Consider the following 24735-nt stretch of genomic DNA (forward strand, 5'->3'; position numbering starts at 1 on the left):
CACTTCGTTTGTGTACTCTGGGGAGAAAATGCCTGTGTGTGTGAGGTGAAGGTTCTGAGACCTGCTGATGCTCAAGATTCCTTTCTGTGGATGTCTCTCCTGACACCTCTACTTCCACCCCAATTTCACAGAATATACGCTACTGCCATCACCAAATTCTAGGCAAACAATGTAGGTAATACTCAGGTACATTCATTTTGCAAGAGCAATGACATGGATTTCAACTATCAAGACGCAAATGCTCCAATATTCAGTCACTGGTAACCTTGGTGGTGATGGCAAGGGTAATGCTTCTCTGGGTTCTTTCGTGGTCTGAGCCTGCAGAGAGCAATGAGAAAGTCCACTACGGGCAGGCAAGAGAGCTACCCAGGTTATTTGCACAACTTCTGCATAAAGTTGGATTTCCTGCAGCCTGTCAAACAGGGTTAGAAAGCCACCTAGGGTCAGGCACGGTGACCCACTCCTGTAATCCCAGCACTTTGGGAGACCAAGGTGGGCGGGTTGCTCCAGCCCAAGAGTTTGAGATGAGCCTGGACATCATGGTGAAACTCCAACTCCACAAAAAATACAAAAAATTAGCCAGGCGTGGTGGCATGTGGCTGTGGTCCCAGCTACCTGGGAGGCTGAAACAGGAAGATCGCCTGAGGCCAGCAGGTCAAGGCTGCAGTGAGCCATGATCGTGCTACTGCACTCTAGCCTGGCCACAGAGTGAGACCCTGTCTGGAAGGAAGGAAGGAAGGAAGGAAGGAAAGAAGGCAGGAAGGAAGGAAGGAAAGAAGGAAGGAAGGAAAGCAAGCCATCAAGATTGAATGAATGAACATACAACTGGTGAAGTCCTAGACACCTGGGCTTCATTTATATATTTATATCATGGTAGCAATCATTTATTGAGGACATACTGTTAGAAGCCCGGGCTGGGCACCTTTCATGTTAACCCATTTTCAAAGGTACAAAACTAGTAGGAAAGCTATTCCCATTTTACAGATACATTAAGTCATCTGCTGAAGTTACATAGACAGTAAGCGGCAGAGCCAGGTTTTGAATTTAATCTGATTTGGAAGCCCAGGCTCTTCTCTGCTACTCTGCTTTCCTTTATCTACCCTTCTACCATATCTTTCAGTATTGTTTTACCCACTCTAGTGTAACTATGACTATCTCAAATCTTTTTTTTTTATTTTTTATTTTTTATTTTTTTTGAGACGGAGTCTCGCTCTGTCGCCCAGGCTGGAGTGCAGTGGCCAGATTTCAGCTTACTGCAAGCTCCGCCTCCCGGGTTTACACCATTCTCCTGCCTCAGCCTCCCGAGTAGCTGGGACTACAGGTGCCGGCCACCTCGCCCAGCTAGTTTTTTTGTATTTTTTAGTAGAGACAGGGTTTCACCGTGTTAGCCAGGATGGTCTCGATCTCCTGACCTCGTGATCCACCCGCCTCGGCCTCCCAAAGTGCTGGGATTACAGGCTTGAGCCATCGCGCCCGGCCGACTATCTCAAATCTATCTCATCAGTCTGGTCTACCGTTCTTTTCACTTTAGTTTCCTCAAATATTGTCTTTTATGCTCTTTTCTTTTGAGACAGTTTCACTCTTGTCGCCCAGGCTGGAGTGCAATGGCGCCATCTTGACTCCCTGCAACCTCTGTTTCCTGGTTCAAGTGATTTCTCCTGTCTCAGCCTCCTGAGTAGCTGGGATTACAAGTGTCCCACCACGCCCTGCTAATTTTTGTATTTTTAGTAGAGACAGGGTTTTGCCATGTTGGCCGGGCTGGTCTATGAACTCCTGACCTCAGGTGACCCACCTGCCTCAGCCTCCCAAAGTGCTGGGATTACAGGTGTGAGCCACCATGCCTGGCCCAATTGGCTTTACAGTATCCTGCCTACATAACAGTCACCATTCCCTTTTATCTTAGCATATTTGTCACTGCTACATGCTCTTGCTGCTTTTATCTATTGACACTGGCTTTCAGGAAGGATGCATAACTTTGCTACTTAAAATGTGCTTTATGGTCCAGCAGCATAAACATCACTTATAGCTTCTTGGAAATGTAAAAAATCTACACCAGTAGATTTTTTTTACCAATCAGAATCTTCATGCTAGTAAGATCCCCAGGGGATTCATATACACAAGTTTGAGAGGCACTGGTCTACAGCTTTGAGCAGAGTCCCAGAAGCCACCAAACTTTGGGGCAATTCCTGATCCCTTACAGAACTTTCAAAAGAGGACAGGCTGCTGGCCTCAATAGATCAAGAGCCGTCAAGATCCCCACCTCCCCAACACAAGCCCCCAGCACTTAAGCAGGATGTAGGTTGCAATGGTAACAGGAGGCCGTTTCAATGGGAAGAGACTGTGAAACGTGATTCAATATGAAGAGAGGCTTAACTTTTATGGGCTGGTTCTAAAATTTGACTGCCAATTGGAATCACCTGGGGGAGATTTTGATTTAATTGCTATAGGGAATAGGGCTAGGCATTGGAAATGTTTTTAAGTTCCCTAAATAATTCGTACATGAAGCAAACTTTGAGGAGCACTGAATTATTGTGAATACTTTCTCATTTTGGTTAATACAATTATGGGGGCTGTGTTGTATTTGAAGATTATTTTATTTATGTATTTATGTATTTATTTATGTATTTATTTTGAGATGGAGTTTCACTCTTGTTGCCCAGGCTGGAGTGCAGTAGTGCGATCTTGGCTCACTGCAACCTCCACCTTCCAGGTTCAAGTGATTCTCCTGCCTCAGCCTCCTGAGTAGCTGGGATTACAGGCATCCACCACCATACCTGGCTAATTTTTCATATTTTTAGTAGAGACGGGGATTCATCATGTTGACCAGGCTGGTCTCAAACTCCTGACCTCAGGTGATCCACCCGCCTTGGCTTCCCAAAGTGCTGGGATTACAGGCGTGAGCCACTGCGCCTGGCCGAAGATAGTTTAAAACAGTGTTTCCCATACTCCTTTGATAAGACTTATCTGAAGTACTTGCTAAAACCATAACTACCAGGCCCCATCCCCAGCTCACTGTCTCAGGATTACCAATAGCCTGACAGCTGTCATTTATCAAGCACCCAGGTGCCCTGCTCCTTCTCAAAGGGAGGCTTGGGAAATACCGTTTTCAAAGACCAGTGGATTAGTAGCCTGAAAACTTGCCAGCAGTTGCCTGCTTTTGTCATCTTCCTGTCTCTGGAAGAGCACCTGATCATCACCATCAAAAACTAAATGGTTTCAAAAGGACAAAAAATGGTCTCAGCATCATTCTACAACTTTCTTAAGGGCAATGTTTTCTTTTCAAATGCTCAGGCTGAATGTATTCTAGAACCTAGCATGGCTCTTGGCACATAGTCTCAATATTTAAATAAATGAATGAATGAATGATGAAATAGTTCTGAAAAGGAGCACCAGAATAGCTTGGAGGAAGGAACCAGGAAGCAGGCTGCCTTCTTGAAGTCCTCACTTTTGACCTCCTGTACATTCAAAAAATTACATTCACACATATCCAGCCAGTACAATATACTTTGCTTCAGTGAACTTGACATATGACCAACAAATAAGTTAGGAAGTGATTATGCAAAGGATTATTTGATTCACAGAAATGATTCCCTAGAGCAGTGTGGTTTCCAGACCAGGAGCATCAGTATCACCTGGCAACTTGGTAGAACTACAAAACTTGACCCTGAGGGCCTGAATCAGAAACTCTGGCTTGGGGCCTACAATCTGTGTTTTAACAAGCCTTTCAGGTGATTGTCAGGCTGCTAAATCTGAGAACTACTGCACCAGAGGAATTTCTTTTTTTTTTTTTTTGAGACGGAGTCTCACTCTGTCACCCAGGCTGGAGTGCAGTGGCTGGATCTCAGCTCACTACAAGCTCCGCCTCCCAGGTTCACGCCATTCTCCTGCCTCAGCCTCCCAAGTAGCTGGGACTACAGGCGCCCGCCACCTCACCCGGCTAGTTTTTGGTATTTTTTAGTAGAGACGGGGTTTCACCATGTTAGCCAGGATGGTCTTGATCTCCTGACCTCGTGATCCGCCCATCTCGGCCTCCCAAAGTGCTGGGATTACAGGCTTGAGCCACCGCGCGCGGCCCAGAGGAATTTCTTAAATGAAAAGCTTTCCACCTGATAATACAAAGAATGTTCAAGAACACCCTGGCCGGGCGCGGTGGCTCAAGCCTGTAATCCCAGCACTTTGGGAGGCCGAGACGGGCGGATCACGAGGTCAGGAGATCGAGACCATCCTGGCTAACACAGTGAAACCCCGTCTCTACTAAAAAAATACAAAAAGCTAGCCGGGCGAGGTGGCGGGCGCCTGTAGTCCTAGCTACTCGGGAGGCTGAGGCAGGAGAATGGCGTAAACCCAGGAGGCGGAGCTTGCAGTGAGCTGAGATCTGGCCACTGCACTCCAGCCTGGGCGACAGAGCGAGACTCCGTCTCAAAAAAAAAAAAAAAAAAAGAACACCCTAAGGTGATCTTAGCTACATTTTATGACCAAGTTCCCCAATGCACCTGCAGAAAAGTTCTGGACTGTAGTTGCTTATTTATTTAAAAAAGCATTTTATATAGTAATATGCATAATTTATTTATATTTCATATAAATAAATGTATGGAATAAGAAAAAAAATCACAGTAGTCTGCACATGATTTTTTTCCAGTAATACACTGAGCCATAATGTAAAATATATTTATTATGAATAACGGTCAAAAACAAGTTTGAGACTGGGCACAATGGCTCATGCCTGTAATCCCAGCACTTTAGGAAGCCAAGGAAGGTAGATCACTTGAGGTCAGATGTTCGAGATCAGCTTGGTCAACCCTGTCTCTACTAAAAATACAAAAATTAGCCGGGCATGATGGTGCACGCCTGTAATCCCAGCTACTTGGGAGGTTGAGGCAGGATAATTGCTTGAACCGGGAGGTGGAGGTTGCAGTGAGCCGAAATTGCACCACTGCACTCCTGCCTGGGCAACAGAGCAAGACTCCATCTCAAAAAACAAACAAACAAAACATAAATTAGCTGGGCGTGGTGGTGGGCACCTGTAGTCCTAGCTACTCAGGAGGCTGAGGCAGGAGAATCACTTGAACCCAGGAGGTGGAGGTTGCAGTGAGCCAAGATTGTGCCACTGCACTCCAGCCTGGGCAATAGAGCAAGACTCTGTCCCAATCAATCAATCAATCAATCAGGCTCTTTACTGCTATGGTCCTGACTCAGATTCAAGCAGGGAGCTTTGGTTGGTTGGTTGGTGTCTCCTTTTTTCCCCTGAGTGTCTGGGATTTAGTGACAGGAGATGCAGGTACTTGGCAGGACATTAAGACATCTATGCAAAACTACTAATATGTGTGTAATACTATACTTAACAACTGTTAAGAGTAATTCATTTAGCATTTATCTACCTAGAAATAAAGCAAGACCACTTCATTGAGAACAAACAGATGCTGTTTATTCAGTGCTTGCTATAGCAATGGATTCTGCCACCGTTCCTTGTGTTTGGCAGAGACTCAGAACCAGGCAGGGGAGTGGGGAAGCTTTGGAGTGAAAAAAAAAAGGAAGGTTTCAGGTATGCTTAGATTGTAGATTGTTGGGATGGGGAAATTGGAGGCAGGCTATCTAGAAGCAAGGCATCCTATGTGATTAGTTTATGTGTGTTTGGCTGGTTGATCCTGATTTGGAAGTGGGGTAAAAAATTGGGAAGCTGGTAGTCATTGACCACATCCTGATGTTCTAGGCCAGCTGCTGTGGAGGCTGTGGGTTGGCTCCCTAAACTGGTTGCTGTAAGGGCATATAGGTCTATCCATTGTCTCACTAGCCATGAATGCAAGACAACAATTTAACCTGTAGGGCAAGTTTATTCATTTATTTAACACTATGGTCTTTTGCCAGCTTGTCCAGTGAATCAGAAATTAAAATGAGGGCTGAAACTAGTCAATCTGTAGGTCAAAGTTTCCTTCCTCCTATCCGATTTGTCAGTGTTGGCAGAGATGTGCTCACCACATTAATGTTACCAGTGTGCTTTTGGTGGACTGGACATGCCCGCTGATGCTGAAACTTCTTGGCTAGTTATCAAACAGCTTTAGGGCAGTTACTCTGATGAGTCTGTGCTAATCTTTTTTTTCGAGATGGAGTCTTGCTCTGTCACCCAGGCTGGAGTGCAGTGGCGTGATCTTGGCTCACTGCAACCTCCTCCTCCTGGGTTCAAGCAATTCTCCTGCCTCAGCCCCCTGAGTAGCTGGGATTACAGGTGTGCGCCACCACGTCCGGCTAATTTTTGTATTTTTAGTAGAGACAGGGTTTCACCATACTAGCCAGGCTGTTCTCGAACCCCTGACCTTGTGATCCGCCCACTTTGGCCTCCCAAAGTGTTGGGATTACAGACATGAGCCACTGCACCCGGCTAAGTCTGTGCTAATCTTATGTTAGCCTTCAGAGCTGAGAATGCTATCCTGACTCCAGCTACACATTCCTGTGGACTTAGGGGGTTATCTTTAAGTTGTTGTTGTTTTTTTTTTTTTGAGACGGAGTCTCGCTCTGTCGCCCAGGCTGGAGTGCAGTGGCTGGATCTCAGCTCACTGCAAACTCCGCCTCCCGGGTTTACGCCATTCTCCTGCCTCAGCCTCCCGAGTAGCTGGGACTACAGGCGCCCGCCACCTCGCCCGGCTAGATTTTTTTGTATTTTTTAGTAGAGACGGGGTTTCACCATGTTAGCCAGGATGGTCTTGATCTTCTGACCTCGTGATCCGCCCGTCTCGGCCTCCCAAAGTGCTGGGATTACAGGCTTGAGCCACCGCGCCCGGTCTTAAGTTGTTTACAGTTACTTTCATGTATAGTTGTTGCCACTTCCAGGAATACTCCTTCCCCCATGAGGCAAACTCATCTAGCTTTGTAACATTGTTGCAGGACTTTTCCTTAGTTAAGCTAAAGACAGGGTCCTTGTCCCACAGCCACATATTTAGGCTCGTCGGCGGTTTGAAGGGTGAGTAAAGCAGGATTTTATTGGTTGAAAAGGAACAAAAAGGGGGAACAGGGATCCTCCACAAAGCCAGAGTCCCTGCTGCTGTGTTTCCCGCCTCGGGTTTGAATCCCAGATTCCACACAGGAAGAGGAGGGGCCGGGCTTCTGCAGCTCCACCCCAGTGCACATTCCCAGTGCAGGCTGGTTGGAGTTTTGCCAGGGACCCCCTCCCACCTGGCTGTCTCAACATGAAAGTGTGATACACCTTGATTCACAATACGAATATATCCCATGGGGCCTGGCACCTGAAGTATGTAGGCTGTGGAGGAGAAACGTTGTTTGAAATGTACTGAGTCAGAAACTACTCTGAAAATTCTTCCACTTATCACATACTAAAATTAGAAGCTAAGGATTTGGTTCTGTTGATCGAGGTTTAGTCAAATAGAAACATACTCAATATGTCAGAGGCATTCAAACCAAAGCGACTCCATCTTGAACAGGCGGTGAGTAAAATGAGGCTGAGACCTGCTGGGTTGCATTCCCAGGAGATTAGGCATTCTTAGGGGATGAGATAGGTCGACAAGATACAGGTGACAAAGACCCCGATAATAAAACGGGAGCAGTAAAGAAGCCTGCCAAACCCAACAAAACCAAGATGGCAATGAAAGTGATCTATGGTTGTCCTCGCTACTCATTATATGCTAATTATAATATATTAGCATGCTAAAAGACACTCCCACCTGTGTCATGACCATTTACAAATGAAATGGCAATGTCAGGAAGTTACCCTATATGGTCTAAAAAGGGGAGGACTCTTCAGTTCTAGGAACTCCCCACCCTAATCCCGAAAAACTCATGAATAAGCCACCCTTTGTTTAGCATATAATCAAGAAATAACTGTAAGTATACTCAGTCAAGCAGTCCATGCCACTGCTCTGACTATGGAGTGGCCATTCTTTTGTTTCTTTATATCTTGAATAAACTTGCTTTCATTTTACTCTGTGGAATTGCCTTGAATTCTTTCTTGGAAGAGGTCCAAGAACCCTGTCTCAGGGTCTGGAATGGGACCCCTTTCAGATAACAAATATGCAGTGTATACAATAACAAGTGTCTCATATTTTAAAAAATAGAAATCATGCAAGATATAATTTATAAGAATTCTTCTGTTTGTAGAAGATGAACTTTGATAGCAGTTAGAATATATTAGAAATACATATTAACTTTTTTCTCCCTCAAATATTAACTTTTGTATCTAATTTTAAAATCATAATTTATATTCCTTTTTTCTTTCATACCTGGTCCCACAGATATATTCTTTTCCTTGATAAGAGACCTCTAATTTTATAAGCTTTAGGACCCACACAGTATTTTTCAACAAAATGATTGACACAAGATAATTGGTATCTTCCCTGAAGCTTGTTTTAATCCTTATTGAGAGTTTTCTTTCTTCTTACTCAAATATATACCTTTGAAATTTCCTAGAGTGAATTATTCCATTTATTTATGACCACTCTCCCAAGTTATATTTTGATCTGGGTGGGAAATTTCAGTAAGTGCTATTTTATGGCATAACATGTAGTGTCAATCATTATTTTTTTCATTAAGCCCTTTATATATGTAGGCATTTTAGTCTGTTTGTGCTGCTATACCAAAATACTGGACAGTGAATAATTTACAAAGAACCAAAATTTATTTCTCACAGTTCTGGAGGCTGGGAAGTCCAAGATCAAGGCACCAGCAGGTTCAGTGTCTAGTGATGGGCATGGTCTCTGCTTCCAAGATGGTGCCTTGTTGCTGCATCTTCCAGAGGGGAGGACTGCTGTATCTTCATGGCATGAGGAGAAGGGCAAGACAGTCAAACACTAACACTTCATGAAGTTTCTTTTATAAGGACCTTAATCTCATTTATGAGGGGGGAGCCTCATGGCCTAATCCCCTCTTAAAGGCCCCACCTTTTAATACTATGACATTGGCAATTAAGTTTCAGCATCTGAATTTTGGAGCGGACACATTCAAACTATAGCAACTGGTAATGTATGAAATTAATTCATAAAGGAATGACCTGAGTTTGTTGATGTATCTTTGACAACTGGCTTTAGTGCAAAAAATTCTCAGCTTTATAATTACAAAAGCAGGGATAGAAAAAGAACAATAGGTTGGGTACAGTGCTTGAGCCTGCAATCCCAGCACTTTGGGAGGCCAAGGCAGGAGGATGGCTTGAGTACAATAATTCAAGACCAGCCTGGGGAACATAGCGAGGCACTGTCTCCACCAAAAAACCCCACAACAACAAAAACGAAAATAAACAAAAATCACACAACATTAAAAAGTCCAACATACTCATAAAAAGAAAGAAGTCAAAATACAAACCTGCTTCCAATACCAAAGGAAAACCACAGCCCTCAATTCCTCTTTTAGGATTGTTTTCATGGTTTCAGGGTTGACCTTAAACTAGTTTTGCTGTTTTTCCAACTCATGCCTCTCTTTACATTCTGTCCAGATAGGAGATTGTGGTTTTGTTGGGTCTGAAGGGGCTTACTGGGTCAGGAAATGAAAGGATTGCAATGATTTAATACCTTTTACCTAGTCAAAGTTCCAACACATGGTCATGATTTGAAATTTCAATTGGAATAATGTTTTGGAAGATTTTTGTAAATCATAAGTGTTGTACAAACATTACTTTGTTGATGTCATAAGCATGATTGGTTACTTTGTATCAAAAGAGATTTAATGAAAAAAATCTCTATTATAACATTAAAGATAACATTAAAACTCGGGTTTAACATTAAAGATAATTTTCTAGGCTTTGGCAGTAAAGGTTATGGTCTATTGCAGCATGGGGGAAAGGGAAGAAGACTGAAAGTAACTGTATGCCCTTATTTAATCATAATTTGGTTCCTTCCAGTTTCTTTGCAGCTAACTCCACCAGCAGATAATTAAATAATGCTGATTATGGCTACAGAAATATACTTTAGTATGCATAAATTTAAGTCAAAAATGTAGTATAAGGATGACTGGCCAGGAGCGATGGCTCGTGCCTGTAATCCCAGCACTTTGGGAGGCTGAGGCGGATGGATCACTTGAGGTCAGGAGTTTGACAACAGCCTGGCCAGCAGTTTGACAACAGCCTGGTCAGCATGCCCTGTCTCTACTAAAAAGTACAAAAAATTAACTGGGCATGGTGGCGGGCACCTGTAATCCCAGCTACTCGGGAGGCTGAGGCAGGAGAATTGCTTGAACCCAGGAGGTGGAGGTTGCGGTGAGCTGAGATCACGCCATGGCACTCCAGCCTGGGCAACAAGAGCAAAACTCCGTCTCAAAAAAAAAAAAAAAAAAGAAATTAGCCGGGTGTGGTGGTGCATGCTTGTAGTCCCAGCTACTTGGGAGGCTGAGGTGGGAGAATTGCTTGAACTGGGGAGGCAGAGGTTGCAGTGAGCCAAGATTGCACCACTGCACTCCAGCCTGGCCTACAGAGAGATACTCTGTCTCAAAAAAAAAAAAAAAAAAAAAAAAAAAAAAAAAAAAAAAAGGATGACTTACAAAGAAGGAAAGAGTCACTCTAAGGAAAAAACAGAGTATGAAAAGGAACCCTGAAATAGTCAGGCTTTCTACAGGGAAAATGTCTGTCTAGCCATTAAAATAAAATTGATTAAAATATTCAATTACAGACAGAGATAAATGCTAAAATGCCCAATGCCTTTTGTTTTTTGTTTTTTGTTTTTCGAGACATGGTCTCGCTGTGTCACCCAGGCTGGAGTGCAGTGGCACGATGTTAGCTCACTGCAAACTTCGCCTCCTGGGTTCAAGTGATTCTCCTGTCTCAGCCTCCGGAGTAGCTGGGATTACGGGTGCCCGCCACCACGCTAATTTTTGTATTTTTAGTAGAGACGGGGTTTCACCATGTTGGCCAGGCTGGTCTTTAACTCCTGGCCTGAAATGATCCACCCGCCTTGGCTTCCCAAACTCCTGGGATTACAGGCCTAAATGCCTTTTAATATATGCTGTTAGACTAAAGACAATTTATGTCTGTAGCTTTGCTTCTTCCATATTCTTTTTTTTTTTTTTTTTTTTTGAGATGGAGTCTTGCTCTGTCACCCAGGCTGTAGTGCAGTGGCGTGATCTTGGCTCATTGCAACCTCTGCCTCTCGGGTTCAAGTGATTCTCCTGCCTCAGCCTTCCGAGTAGCTGGGGTTACAGGGGCCCACCACCATGCCCGGCTAATTTTTGTATTTTTAGTAGAGATGGGGTTTCACCATGTTGGCCAGGTTGGTCTTCAATGTGATCCATGGCGCCCGGCCATATTAATTTACTTTTATTAAATATCTCACTAAAATAATTTCTTGAAACAATTGTATTGGGTTAAAAATATCTGCTGGGCATGGTGGCTAACGCCTGTAATCCCAGCACTTTGCCAGGCCGAGGTGGGGGGATCACATGAGGTCAGAAGTGACTTGGGAGGCTGGTGAAACCCTGTCAACTTGGTGAAACCTATCTCTACTAAAAATGCAAAATAGCCGGGGATGGTGGTGCATGCCTGTAGTCCCAGCTACTCGGGAGGCTGAGGCACGAGAATCACTTGAACCTGGAGGAAGAAGCTGCAGTGAGTCAAGAATGGGCCACTGCACTGCAGGCTGGGCAACAGAATGAGATCCTGTCTAAAAAAAAAAAGTGTGAATCACAAATTGCAATGAAATTATTATTATTATTATTATTATTATTATTTATTTTTTTTTTTTTTGAGACGGAGTCTCGCTCTGTCACCCAGGCTGGAGTGCAGTGGCCGGATCTCAGCTCACTGCAAGCTCCGCCTCCCGGGTTCACGCCATTCTCTCGCCTCAGCCTCCCAAGTAGCTGGGACTACAGGCGCCCGCCATCTCGCCCGGCTAACTTTTTTGTATTTTTTTTTAGTGGAGACGGGGTTTCACCGTGTTAGCCAGGATGGTCTCGATCTCCTGACCTCGTGATCCGCCCGTCTCGGCCTCCCAAAGTGCTGGGATTACAGGCTTGAGCCACCGCGCCCGGCCGCAATGAAATTATTTAAAGATATGATTAACATTTGCTTTGGAGAACATTTGAGTGGTCTGAGGTTATCTATGTTCAGGAATTTTAAGTTCTAGGATAAATTATATGTATATTTTTGAAAATAGAGGATACATTTTCAAATCTTAAACATGCTTTGGTTAAAAAAAATAACATTTTGATTGGTCTGGTGTTTTTTCAAATTGCTATTTCAATTTGGTTCGAGCCACTTTTAGGCATGACTCCAAAGTTGCAGTGAAAATATTATTCCTGCAGAAAGAAAGAAGGGGAGTATTTATCATCAATAACTTATATTGCTACAAGGTTACAAAACTGATGTATTATCTTTACACAAATGCGGAGTAAAACATAATAGGAGTAATAAAAAAAACAGTTCAACATTGTTAAAACCCAGGAAGACTTAAAACATATTCAACAAACAAAAGGAACTTCAGGATCCCACTCACTTCAGCTGAGACAAGTCTGTGACTAATTTTCTGCAGCAAGACAAATTGTTCACTCTGGGTATATCAGGGTTGGGAGATCACAATGCTATGTTGATTTCACAGTCCAACTTTCCCTTCATTTCTTGATTTTATTTTTTGACCTATAATATAGTTTTGAAACTTTGTGCAGAAAAAAAGTGAGGGGGGAAATGCATAGAAATGAATTTCAGAAATTTCCTTTCAAAGTGAGTAGATAGGAAATTTGAAGGGAAGAGAGAATACATATGAACACAATCTATTATGAAGGAAAGCATTACTGATTACAATAGATAATAGTTTTGAAGACATGAAATAAAAGACAATGAGCAACCAGATTTTTCCTCCAACAATGGAAGGAATATTATGATGCATTTAGTTAACAGACTATAAAGTATTAAAATGAGTCTTTAAAATATAGTGTAATATAGGCCGGGTGCGGTGGCTCAAGCCTGTAATCCCAGCACTTTGGGAGGCCGAGACGGGCGGATCACGAGGTCAGGAGATCGAGACCATCCTGGCTAACACGGTGAAACCCCGTCTCTACTAAAAAATACAAAAACTAGCCGGGCGTGGTGGCCGGCGCCTGTAGTCCCAGCTACTTGGGAGGCTGAGGCAGGAGAATGGCGTGAACCCGGGAGGCGGAGCTTGCAGTGAGCTGAGATCCGGCCACTGTACTCCAGCCTGGGTGACAGCGAGACTCCGTCTCAAAAAAAAAAAAAAAAAAAAAAAAAAATATATATATATATATATATATATATAGTGTAATATTTGGTATTTGCATATTACACACTTTCTCCTTTGAAAAGCATTTTCGCAATTAGTCCTTTCAATCTCCACAACCAGGTGGGCTATCCTTTTAACCCAGGGAGGGTCAATGGACTCTGGGACAGACCCCAACCACAGCTGCCGCTGGACCGTAGTGGGGTCGTTCCAAGATCCGGGCAGAAGCCCAGTTCCCAGCTCAGCAGACACCAGCCTCTAGGGTCCCACAGCCAGGGGAGGGAGAGCCTCCCGAGAGCGACTGCTACCGCCACCGTCCTTCCCTGAAATGCAGGTTCCTGTTCACAGCCTGCGGAAACAGTGCCAGCCACAGTCAGGAAATGTTAAGGTCCTGGGCGAAGGAGGGTTTGTGGCGTCAAAATGATACGGGTTTGATTCCTCAGACATTCTCTTACTGTGAGGGACCTTGGGCAGTCTCTCTGAGCCTCAATTTTCTCATTTGTAGAGCGGACATATTTTGCTTTATTCCATGGGGTTTACTGATGATTAAATGACACAAAGCAATCAAGGTCTCAGCTTACAGGGAACCATCTGTAGGGGACTGGGGAAATTTTCATCTGCAAAATGAGCACAGGGTAGTAGATTCCAATCTGTCACCCAGTGGAGAGCAATCTCATCTCACTGTAACCTTCGCCTCCCGGGTTCAAGCGATTCTCCTGCCTCAGCCTCCTGAGTAGCTGGGATTACAGGCGCGTGCCACCACACCCGGCTAGTTTTTGTAATTTTTTTTTTTTTTGAGAGGGAGTCTCGCTCTGTCGCCCGGGCTAGAGTGCAGTGGCGCGATCTCCGCCGCCTCCCGTGTTCTCGCCATTCTCCTGGCTCAGCCTCCCGAGAAGCTGGGACTACAGGCGCGTGCCACCACGCCCGACTAATTTTCTTTTTTGTATTTTTAGTACAGACGGGGTTTCACCGTGTTTGCCAGGATGGTCTCGGTCTCCTGACCTCGAGATCCTCCCGCTTCGGCCTCCCAAAGTGCTGGGATTACAGGCGTGAGCCACGGCGCCCGGCCTAACTTTGTATTTTTAGTAGAGACGGGGTTTCAACATGTTGGTCAGGCTGGTCTTGAACTCCTGACCTCATGATCCATCCGGTCTCCCAAAGTACTGGGATTACATGCGTGAGCCACCGCGCCAGGTGGGATAGTAAACATTGCTTTGTAAACATAACTGCAATCCACACCTCCTCCCCCCCCCCCCCCCTTTTTTTGAGACGGAGGCGCGAGCCACCACGTCCGGCTAATTTTTGTATTTTTATTAGAGACTGGGTTTCACCATGTTGGTCAGGCTGATCTCGAACTCCTGACCTCATGATCCGCCCGCCTCGGCCTCTCAAAGTGCTGGGATTACAGGTGTGAGCCACTGCGCCCGGCCTCCCACCCCCTATTCCAAATGACATTTGTCATCCAAAATATGGGGGCTGGAGGAGAAGATCCAGAACCCAAGGAAACATGATCAACCAGGGCAATTAATCGAAAGGGCAGGACAGGCTAAGCCTCAGCTCTTCTCTGAATATCTGGGACCCCAGTCGCAGCCAAGTGAACCGCCCGCGGCCGCTGCTTCCACGGGAAGCCTTTACTGGGATCCCACAAGCCGACGCCCGGGATCCGGCGTGGGGCGCTGGGAACTCAGCCGTGGAGGAAGGCGGAGGGGTTAGGGGCGGGGTCCTAGGGGAGGAGTTAGGGGGCGGGGCTTTGACGTTGGGGCGGGGCTAAGGGCGAGACCTCGCCGAGTTCCACCGTTGCGCTCGCCACGTCTCCCTTAGCGAGCTTGTTGGGGACAGGCAGGGGGAGGGAAAACTGAGCGGGGCGGGAACTATCTTCTCTCGCGAGAGCTGGCGACGGCGGCGGCAGCAGCGGCGGCGGCGGCGTGTCCGTGAGAGTGGCGTGGGGGCAGGGAGGAGAGGCGGCGGCGGCGGCAGCGTCCAAGCTACGCCACTGGGGCCGGGGCGTTGGGAGCGGGAGTGCAGAGCGTGGTCGTGGCGGCGGCGGTGAGAAGAGCGAGGGGGAGGAGGGGGTGCCATGGCCGGGCAGCAGTTCCAGTACGATGACAGTGGGAACACCTTCTTCTACTTCCTCACCTCCTTCGTGGGGCTCATCGTGATTCCGGCGACATACTACCTCTGGCCCCGAGACCAGAATGCCGGTGAGTCCCGCCGGCCTTTGCCCGCGGACCCGCGCAGGCCCCACCAGCGCCCCCAGGCCCTGTGGCGCCCGGCCCCAGCCCGCGGCGTCCGGGGTGACAAGGACCTGCGGCCCGGCCTGTGTCCAGCGTCCGCCACTGGCGGGGCCTGGGTCAGCGGCGTTTCCCTCGGCGCTTCTCCACCTCCCTTCATTGTCCTCAGGAGTTTCGCTCGCTCCATCTTCTCCATTGTTGTGGACGCTCCTTGCAGTCTCCTCCTGCCTCTTTGTCTTCTCTGCCTCTGCTTTTGGGATTTTTCTTTATGGAGGAAACGAGATGGGATGGGGAGGATGGGGACTTGGGAGGTGAGCAAAGAGTTGGCCAAGGAAGAGACTGAACGTGCGGGCACAACTCTCAGTCCCTCCAGTTCGCGGCCCTCCTCCCCCGACTCCCGTTTCCCTGTTGCAGCTGCTCTTAACAGATGTTTTGAGGCTTCTCTGAGCCGGGTGGCACGCTTAGGACTCCAACTGAGGTCTCCACCGCCTACCCCCGTCACTTCCTCCCGTTGCTTTTTCATTTGTTCACTCACTGTGGGGGTTGGAAGCAATGCTGTTATTCCTCTTAGCAAAAATAGGCTTTTTTCTATTTCCTTTTCTTTGGAGTTTCCTGTTTGTGACGGAAAAAGTGCAAGTATGAAGGATTAAGTCTCATTTAATTAATCTTACAGGGAATTTTGAGGTAGTGGGTCGATTTGCTTTTGGTTCTAAGTCTTTTCACATTAAACAACATCGAATTCAAGCACAGAATAACAGATTCTTTTCATATTTCACTTTATGTTTGGGTAATGTTTGCATCCATTTGTTGCACTCTACTAGGACATAGGGCAGATGATATTCTTAAAGCTGATGTAACTGCGAGGGCCTAATGGGTTATTTATGGTGGTGTTAACAGTAAGGAGTAGGTTTTGAGTATTAACAACGTAGAGAAGGCTTTCTGTTTCACACGAGCTGTGCTAACTTGCTTAAATATCTTCTCTTCAACTGGGTGTGCTGGAGGTCTATGTTGTCCAGGTTATATATTCTACTTCGGGGAAGTTGTTAACAGTGAAGCATTGAATCAGCTCAGAACTTGTTATGCTGAATGGATTCAATGCCCTGTAACATTCTTTTTTCCCTCCCGCCCCTTGTGATCTGCAGGAAACTAACATTCTTGACTTGGAATAGAACTAAAATAAATTTAGGATAAATAGTAAAGGATTCCATCATTTTGTACCTTTGCCAGTAAGTTAAAAAATCCATTAGATGCAAAACTCTGTGCATAGTTACCAGTCTTAATACTTTTCTTACTCAATGGGTAGTTTGTGAAATTTGGATTTTGGACTGTTGTGCCTTATTTCCTAAGTGCATTTAAATTGTGTATATTCTTCCTCGATGTTGAAAAAGGAAAAAAAATATTGGCTAGGTTCTTTGGACAGTGGTTGTGTATAAGTGAAGTCTTAATACTGTAATGACTTTTCTTGTCTGCAAAACCTAGGCCATTCTTGTGGTTGTTGTATTTCAAGTTAAATGGGTTCACTTTTTAACTTGGGTTAAAAAGGGTTAACTACCAAGTTAAAAGGGTAGTTTTATTTTCACCTAACAACCATTATGTGTGCAATTGGTAGTGTAGAAGACAAAAAGATACTGGGAGGGCAGTCGGTGGTTTTGGCTAGAATGTGTTTTGATCAGACAGAGCAAAGGTATAAAAAAAAGTGTTTTGAGAAACGGCCCTAATTTCAGAAATTAGCCATCATTTTTTAATCTACATTGGATTTTTGAAGTTTTTCTTTTTAAAGTGGAGAGAGTCTCATTTGCCCAGGCTGATCTTGAACTCACTTCAAGCCCCCCGACTAGCTGGGCTTACAGACTTGAGCCACCATGTCAGGACGGATTTTTGAAATTTGAAAGTCATATTTTCATGGTGAGTTTTGTATTACAAAATTCAACTGATTTCATAGACGAATCATACTATTTATTTATGTATTTATGTATGTATTCATTTTTTTTGAGACAGAGACTCACTCTGTTGCCCAGGTTGGAGTGCAATGGCTGGATCTCAACTCTTTGCAGCCTCCACCTGCTGGGTTCAAGCAGTTCTGCCTCAGCCTCCCGAGTAGCTGGGATTATAGGCATGTGCCACCATGCCTGGCTTATTTTCGTATTTTTAGCAGAGATGGGATTTCGCCATGTTGACCAGGCTGGTCTCCAACTCCTGACACCAAGTGATCTGCCCTCCTCGGCCTCCCAAAGTGCTGGGACTACAGGTGTGAGCCACCACGCCCTGCCAACAAGTCATACTTGACCCCCTTCATTATGTAAGTGTCTTTGAAAAAGTGGTGGTAGTTTAGGTGGAGGGAATTAATGCTATTTGTAAATCATGGAGTTCAACTTTTACTTTATTTAATCTTCTTAAAAATGCAATGAGGTTGGCTGGGCACAGTGGCTCACACCTGTAATCCCAACACTTTGGGAGGCTGAGGCAGGCGGATCACCTAAGGTCAGGAGTTCAAGACCAGCCTGGCCAACGTGGCAAAACCTCATCTCTACAAAAATACAAAAAGTTAGCTGGGCGTGGTGGCAGACGCCTGTGATCCCAGCTACCTGGGAGGCTGAGGCAGGAAGAATTGCGTGAACCCGGGAGGTGGAGGTCGCGATGAGCCGAGATTGTGCCACTACACTCCAGCCTGGGCAACAAAGTGAGACTATGTCTCAAAAAAAAAAAAAAAAAAAAAAAAAATGCAGTGAGGTAGGTTCTATTATTATCTCCATTTACAGGTAAAGAAACTGGGGGTAGAGTATGTAAGTAATTTTCCTTTATGGTTGAGCTTGGATTAGAACATTGGTCGCTTAGCTTCAGAGCCTTGTGTGGTTTCCACACTGCTAGATAGAAAGTTAGGTGAACTATTTTGGGTGTCAGTTTGCCCCTGTTTTACATCGGGCCCTCTGCTTCAGGCTTGCCTTAGTCAGTATGCATATTTTGATGTATTTGTTTGGTCTTGCTCAAAATCGTGTTATGAAAATTAAGGTGAACACTTAAATGCTATTCTAATCATTATGAAAATTACTGGGCACCACTTGGACTCTAATAACTTGAGTTGTTTCTGTAGAATTACAGTTGTATTAAAAGGATGTTTTCATCATAGTGACTTTTTTCTGCAGCCCAGTTGCAGTATCTTGAATATCAAAGAGAAATCTTGAATTACTGCTTCATTCAAAGCTCTGAAAAAGGAAGTTTTTTCAGAAGTTTTTGCAAAATAATTTGCTAACTTGTACGGACAGGAGGCTACTTAATAATCCTTATCTCACTTAGGAAATAGTTATGTTCTGCTCTTGGAATATTGATTTGTTTGGTTATTGGTGCTATTTTAGACCTTACAGGGTCTGTTTGAGTATAAATGCTGTGTTATCTTTCTAAAATCTGAAAAATTCTGAAGCACATTTGTTCTTAAGGATTTTAAATAAAAGATGAGGACCCCATAGTACTGTTTTGGGGAAACGCAACAGCATATATATATATGTATATGTGTGTGTGTATATATATGTGTATATGTATATATGTATATGTGTATATATATATAAAAAGTATTTTTATTTTTTGAGATGGAGTCTCGCTCTGTCACCCAGATTGAAGTGCAGTGACGTGATCTTGGCTTACTGCAACCTCTGTTTCCCGTGTTCAAACGATTCTCGTGCCTCAGCCTCCTGAGTAGCTAGGAAAACTGGTGTGAGCCACCATGCCTGGCTTATTTTGTATTTTTAGTGGAGATGGGGTTTCACCATGTTGGCCAGACTGGTCTCAAACTCCTGACCTCAATTGATCCACCTGCCTCAGCCTCCCGAAGTGCTGGGATTACAGGCGTGAGCCACTGTGCCCCGGCCACAACAGCATATTTTAATACTTGTTTTTGAGGCTTAATTGATTTAGTTGTCCTGTGAAACAGTTAAGTAGCCAAATACAAATATGTAGGCATGTGTTTGAATTTCAGAGTTCTGACAGTATTTTCAGAGATAGCGTGTGTGTGCATGAAAGCATGAAAAGGTTTGCTCTGGCAGTTATACAACCTTAAAGTTCAGTTTAAGTAATTTTTTTGTTTGTTTTGGCATGAAGTCTCACTCTGTCGCCCAGGCTCACGTGCAGTGGCATGATCTTGGCTCACTGCAACCTCCCCCTCCCGGGTTCAAGCAGTTCTCCCACCTTGGCTTCCCAAGTAGATGGGATTACAGGTGCCTGCTACTATGCCCGGCTAATTTTTGTATTTTTAGTAGAGACAAGGTTTCACCATGTTGGCCAGGCTGGTTTCCGACCCCTGACCTCAAGTTATCTGCCCACCTCAGTCTCCCAAAGTGCTGGGATTACAGGTAAGAGCCACTGCGGCCGGCCCAGTTTAAGTAATCTTTATTTCAGTTTTTTTGTTTGTGTTTTTTGCAACACATTTGGGACTTTCCGTTTTTAAGGTTGACAGTTGTTTCAGCACGACTCTTTTGGAATTAGTGGGCTCTTGAATGCACCAGAAAGCATAGCACCATTTCACAGCTTGTAAAGTCTGTGGTTTGAAAAATCCGCAGTTTCTTTATTGGCATATTTGACATGTTAATTGAACGTATCTGTTATCTAAAACATTAATGGACTTCTTTTGCCTTGATTTTTGCCTAACGTGTTTAGCTAAGTGTACTTCTTTTTTTATTTTATTTTATTTTATTTTATTTATTTATTTATTTATTTTTATTATACTTCAAGTTCTAGGGTACATGTGCATAACGTGCAGGTTTGTTACATATGTACACTTGTGCCATGTTGGTGTGCTGCACCCATCAACTCGTCAGCACCCATCAATTCATCATTTATATCATGTATAACTCCCCAATGCAATCCCTCCCCCATCCCCCCTCCCCATGATAGGCCCCAGTGTGTGATGTTCCCCTTCCCGAGTCCAAGTGATCTCATTGTTCAGTTCCCACCTATGAGTGAGAACATGCGGTGTTTGGTTTTCTGTTCTTGTGATAGTTTGCTAAGAATGATGGTTTCCAGCTGCATCCATGTCCCTACAAAGGACGCAAACTCATCCTTTTTTATGGCTGCATAGTATTCCATGGTGTATATGTGCCACATTTTCTTAATCCAGTCTGTCACAGATGGACATTTGGGTTGATTCCAAGTCTTTGCTATTGTGAATAGTGCCGCAATAAACATACGTGTGCATGTGTCTTTGTAGTAGAATAATTTATAATCCTTTGGGTATATACCCAGTAGTGGGATGGCAGGGTCGTATGGTACATCTAGTTCTAGATCCTTGAGGAATTGCCATACTGTTTTCCATAATGGTTGAACTAGTTTACAATCCCACCAACAGTGTAAAAGTGTTCCTATTTCTCCACATCCTCTCCAACACCTGTTGTTTCCTGATTTTTTAATGATTGCCATTCTAACTGGTGTGAGATGGTATCTCATTGTGGTTTTGATTTGCATTTCTCTGATGGCGAGTGATGATGAGCATTTTTTCATGTGTCTGTTGGCTGTATGAATGTCTTCTTTTGAGAAATGTCTGTTCATATCCTTTGCCCACTTTTTGATGGGGTTGTTTGTTTTTTTCTTGTATATTTGTTTGAGTTCTTTGTAGGTTCTGGATATTAGCCCTTTGTCAGATGAGTAGATTGCAAAAATTTTCTCCCATTCTGTAGGTTGCCTGTTCACTCTGATGATAGTTTCTTTTGCTGTGCAGAAGCTCTTTAGTTTAATTAGATCCCGTTTGTCAATTTTGGCTTTTGCTGCCGTTGCTTTTGGTGTAGTGTACTTCTAATTATTACCCCTTTTAGTAGTTAAAGGGTCTTATTTGTTTTACTCTCTTGGTTTGCAAGTTGGCTGAATAAAATGAATACTTTTTCAGACAATTAAGGACAAAAGCTCTGTATGAAATGATACCACAGAGGGCTTAGATTTCCTTGGCACAGTGATTCTTAACCCTGGCTACACATTAGAATCACTTCGGGAACTTTTTAAAACACTTACACCCATCCCCAGATACTCTGATTTATTTGGTCTGGAGTGGGTGCTATGTATTGGTATTTTTTAAAGATCCATGTATGAGTCTAAATTGTAGCTGTTTGGGAAGTGCTGCTTGGAGGAGAGCTTCCTTAGTAATGGTCTTTTGCTGTAGTTGTCATTTTGGGAGGTAGTATATTTTGGTATGTGCTCTTTGCTAACAACAACAAAAATATCCAAAAAACTAATGTGTTAGCATTTTTGTTTTACATAGCTAAGAAGCACTTACAGAACAGTACTGTAAAGTTCTGGGAGTTAAAAGCCAGATATTTTTGTCAAACAACTTTAATGATACAAGTTTACAATCAGTTTATCATAGTTGTGTATTAATGGCTTCCAGAGTATTTACCATTGTGCCATGATTATATTATTAATCATATAATTAATTATTAATATATAATTAATTATATAATTTGGATATCCTTAACATTTTGAAATAATTGCACATAATTACCTTAGCACTACTCATCTTTGGTGTTGCCAACAATACCTTTTGTGTGCACTGCCCACTTTGTGCTTTCTTAGTAATTGTTAATGTTTGTCTTGCTTAGTGCTTTTAAAATAGCAAGTATTCTTAATGTTTACTTGGAATTTCAATCCAACCATTATTCTTACGTGCATAATTTTGTTTACTACTTTTTTGATTTACAATAGAAGAGTTATCACTTTAAACATTGTATATCATTAGGCTTTTATTGGTATATTTGACAAGAGAAAATAACTGATTGCTTGTAATTATTAGAATTTTAAATAATCAAAAGCATGCTTTTATTCTTTCCTTAGGTTATGGAAAGAATTCCTTTTCAATTGAGATAAAATGTATAATTTCAAAAAAGTTTTTGAAAAAAGTTTTTGTTTTGACTCCTTGATCTTACTTTTGGGGCTTGATCTTCCCTTTTCAAAACTTATTTAACCTTACTCTGACCTTACTTTTTCAAAATTGCCTGGTTTTGAAACCTGGCTCTACAGCCTATTGTAAGTTATTTAACTTCCGTGTGTTTCAGTATACTCACCTGTATTGGTTACTGATTTAACTTCTGTGTATCTCAGTGTACTCATCTGTATTGGTCATACTTATCTGTTATGGTCAGAGAAGATACTTTGTATGATAGTTATCTTTTAAAATATACTGAGACTTAATTTTTGGCTTAACATATAGTCTGTCCTGCAAAATGTCCCATGGGCACTACAGAATGATGTGAGTGCTGCTGCTGTTGGGTAGTGAGTGTTATGTATGTCTGTTAGATCTAGTTGGTTTGTGTTAAGTCCTCTATTTCCTTACCTTCTTTTTGGTTGTTCTGTTCATTATTGGGGATGGAGGGTGTATTGAAGTCTGAAACTGTTATTGTAGCATTATCTGTTTTTGTTGGTTTTTGCATTGTATATTTTGATGGGCATTAGGTACATAAATGTTTATAAATGTTATATCTTCTTGCTGTATTGAACCTCTTACTAATATGTAATGTCTTTTTTCTCTTGTAATCTTTTTTTGTTTTAAAGTCTATTTTGTCTAATACTATAGTCACCACCCTGCTATCTTTTGGTTACTGTTTGCATGGAATATTTTTTCCATCCTTTCACCTTCAATCTGTTTGTGTCTTTGGATCTAAAGTGAGTCTCTTGTAGATGGACTTAGTTGGATCAGGTGCTTTTAATCCATTCTGCCAGTCTGTCTTTTGATTAGAACATTTAACCATTTACATTTAAAGTAATTACTGTTAAGGAAGGAGGGCCAGGTGCAGTGTTTCATTCCTGTAATCCCAGCACTTTGAGAAGCTGAAATGGGAAGATCACTTGAGTCCAGGAGTTTGAACCAGCCTGGGCAATATAATGAGACCGTGTTCCTAAAAACAATAAAAAAAAATTAGCCAGGCATGGTGGCGCGCACCTTTAGTCCTCGCTACTCAGGAGGCTGAAGCAGGAGGATCACTTGAGCCCAGGAAATTGAGGCTGCAGTGAGCTATGATCATGTCACTGCACTCCAACCTGGATGACAGGAGACCCTGTCACACACAATAAAAAGAAGGACCTCTGTCATTTTGCTATTTGTTTTCTATAGGCATACAGCCTTTTGTTCCTTATTTCCTGCATTACTATTTTTTTGTTTAGCTGATTTTTTTTGTAGTGAAATGTTTATATTTCTTTGCATTTTCTTATTTTTGTTTTATTTTATTTGTAAGTAGAGACTGGGTTTTGCCATGTTGCTCAAGCTTGTCTCGAACTCCTGGGCTCAAGCGATCCATGTCTCAGCCTCTCAGAGTGCTGGGATTACATGCGTGAGCCACTGCTCACGTCTCATTTTCTTTTGAGGATATTCTGTAGTTTTTGTGTGGTTACCATGGGGATTACATTAAACATCCTAAATATTGTAATTTCAATTTATACCAGTTTAACTTTGACATATAAAAACTCTGCTCCTTTATAGCTCCATCCCCACCTCTTTCAATGTTTGATTTCACATAATTACATCTTTGTACATTGTGTGCCCCATAGCATAAACTCATAATTCTTTTAAATGCATTAGTTTATTATTTAGAAAATAAAGTATGGATGTAGGGACCAAGGGAAACTTCCCTTTTGCCCTCTGAAGATTTGCTGAAAAGTCAACTCAGACAAGGCAGATTAATTGGAGGAAAGACATACAAATGTATTTGATGTGTACATGGGGCGAACCACAAAGTGATTCTCCACACTCCAGTGTAGTTCAGAAGCTTATATACCATCCTGGTGAAACAATGGGAAGGGGGAGAAGAGGAATTCTGTTGATAGGATTGCGAGGGAGAATGGATCAGAGAACAGAGATGAACTTGTACATTATCTTGTGAAGGGTCTGTTTAGGTGTGGTTACCTTCTTGGTCCTACAGGAGGAGAAGAAAAGCAGTTATTCATTTTGGTGGGTCTGGATCTTAGGCAGTTGAAGGCTTTGGGATATGGTGGGGTGTATCAGGAGGGCAGGGAGGAAAGTCAGACTTTGAGGCTTGTTTATTTAGCATGTCAAAATGCCATATTTTGGGTATCACTGAGCCCCAACATGGAGGTACAAACCAAGGAACTAAAATTGACCAAAAGTCTTCATAATTTACTCTCCAAGCCTTTCCCTGAAACTTGCAAGCCTTCAGTAGACTCCAGAGTTACAAAATAGTTATGTAAGACAGATTCTGCCAGTGAAGTGTTGTCTAGATAGGGAGATGGATTCCTGGTGTTTCTTACTCCACTGTCCTCCCGGAATCCTCTCTGTGGGGATAACTTTAGACATAGTCCCTCCTTGGAGGAGGAAAACCCACTTCCGCCTTCAGTCTGAGATAGATAACCATGGTTTTCCT

General features: G+C 43.3%; 1 protein-coding gene across 1 annotated transcript in view; it reads left to right on the forward strand.

Annotated features, from left to right (window-relative positions):
• Positions 1 to 15035: 15035 nt before the first annotated feature.
• The window catches only part of SEC63 (SEC63 homolog, protein translocation regulator), a 90909-nt gene continuing 81209 nt past the window's right edge, over positions 15036 to 24735 (forward strand). Inside the window, exon 1 of the mRNA XM_010382489.2 lies at positions 15036 to 15358. Coding sequence (XP_010380791.2) covers positions 15235 to 15358 — 124 coding nt within the window. The 5' untranslated portion in view covers positions 15036 to 15234. The remainder of the gene's footprint in view (positions 15359 to 24735) is intronic.

Source organism: Rhinopithecus roxellana, chromosome 4, assembly GCF_007565055.1.
Source record: "Rhinopithecus roxellana isolate Shanxi Qingling chromosome 4, ASM756505v1, whole genome shotgun sequence".
NCBI lineage: Eukaryota > Metazoa > Chordata > Mammalia > Primates > Cercopithecidae > Rhinopithecus > Rhinopithecus roxellana.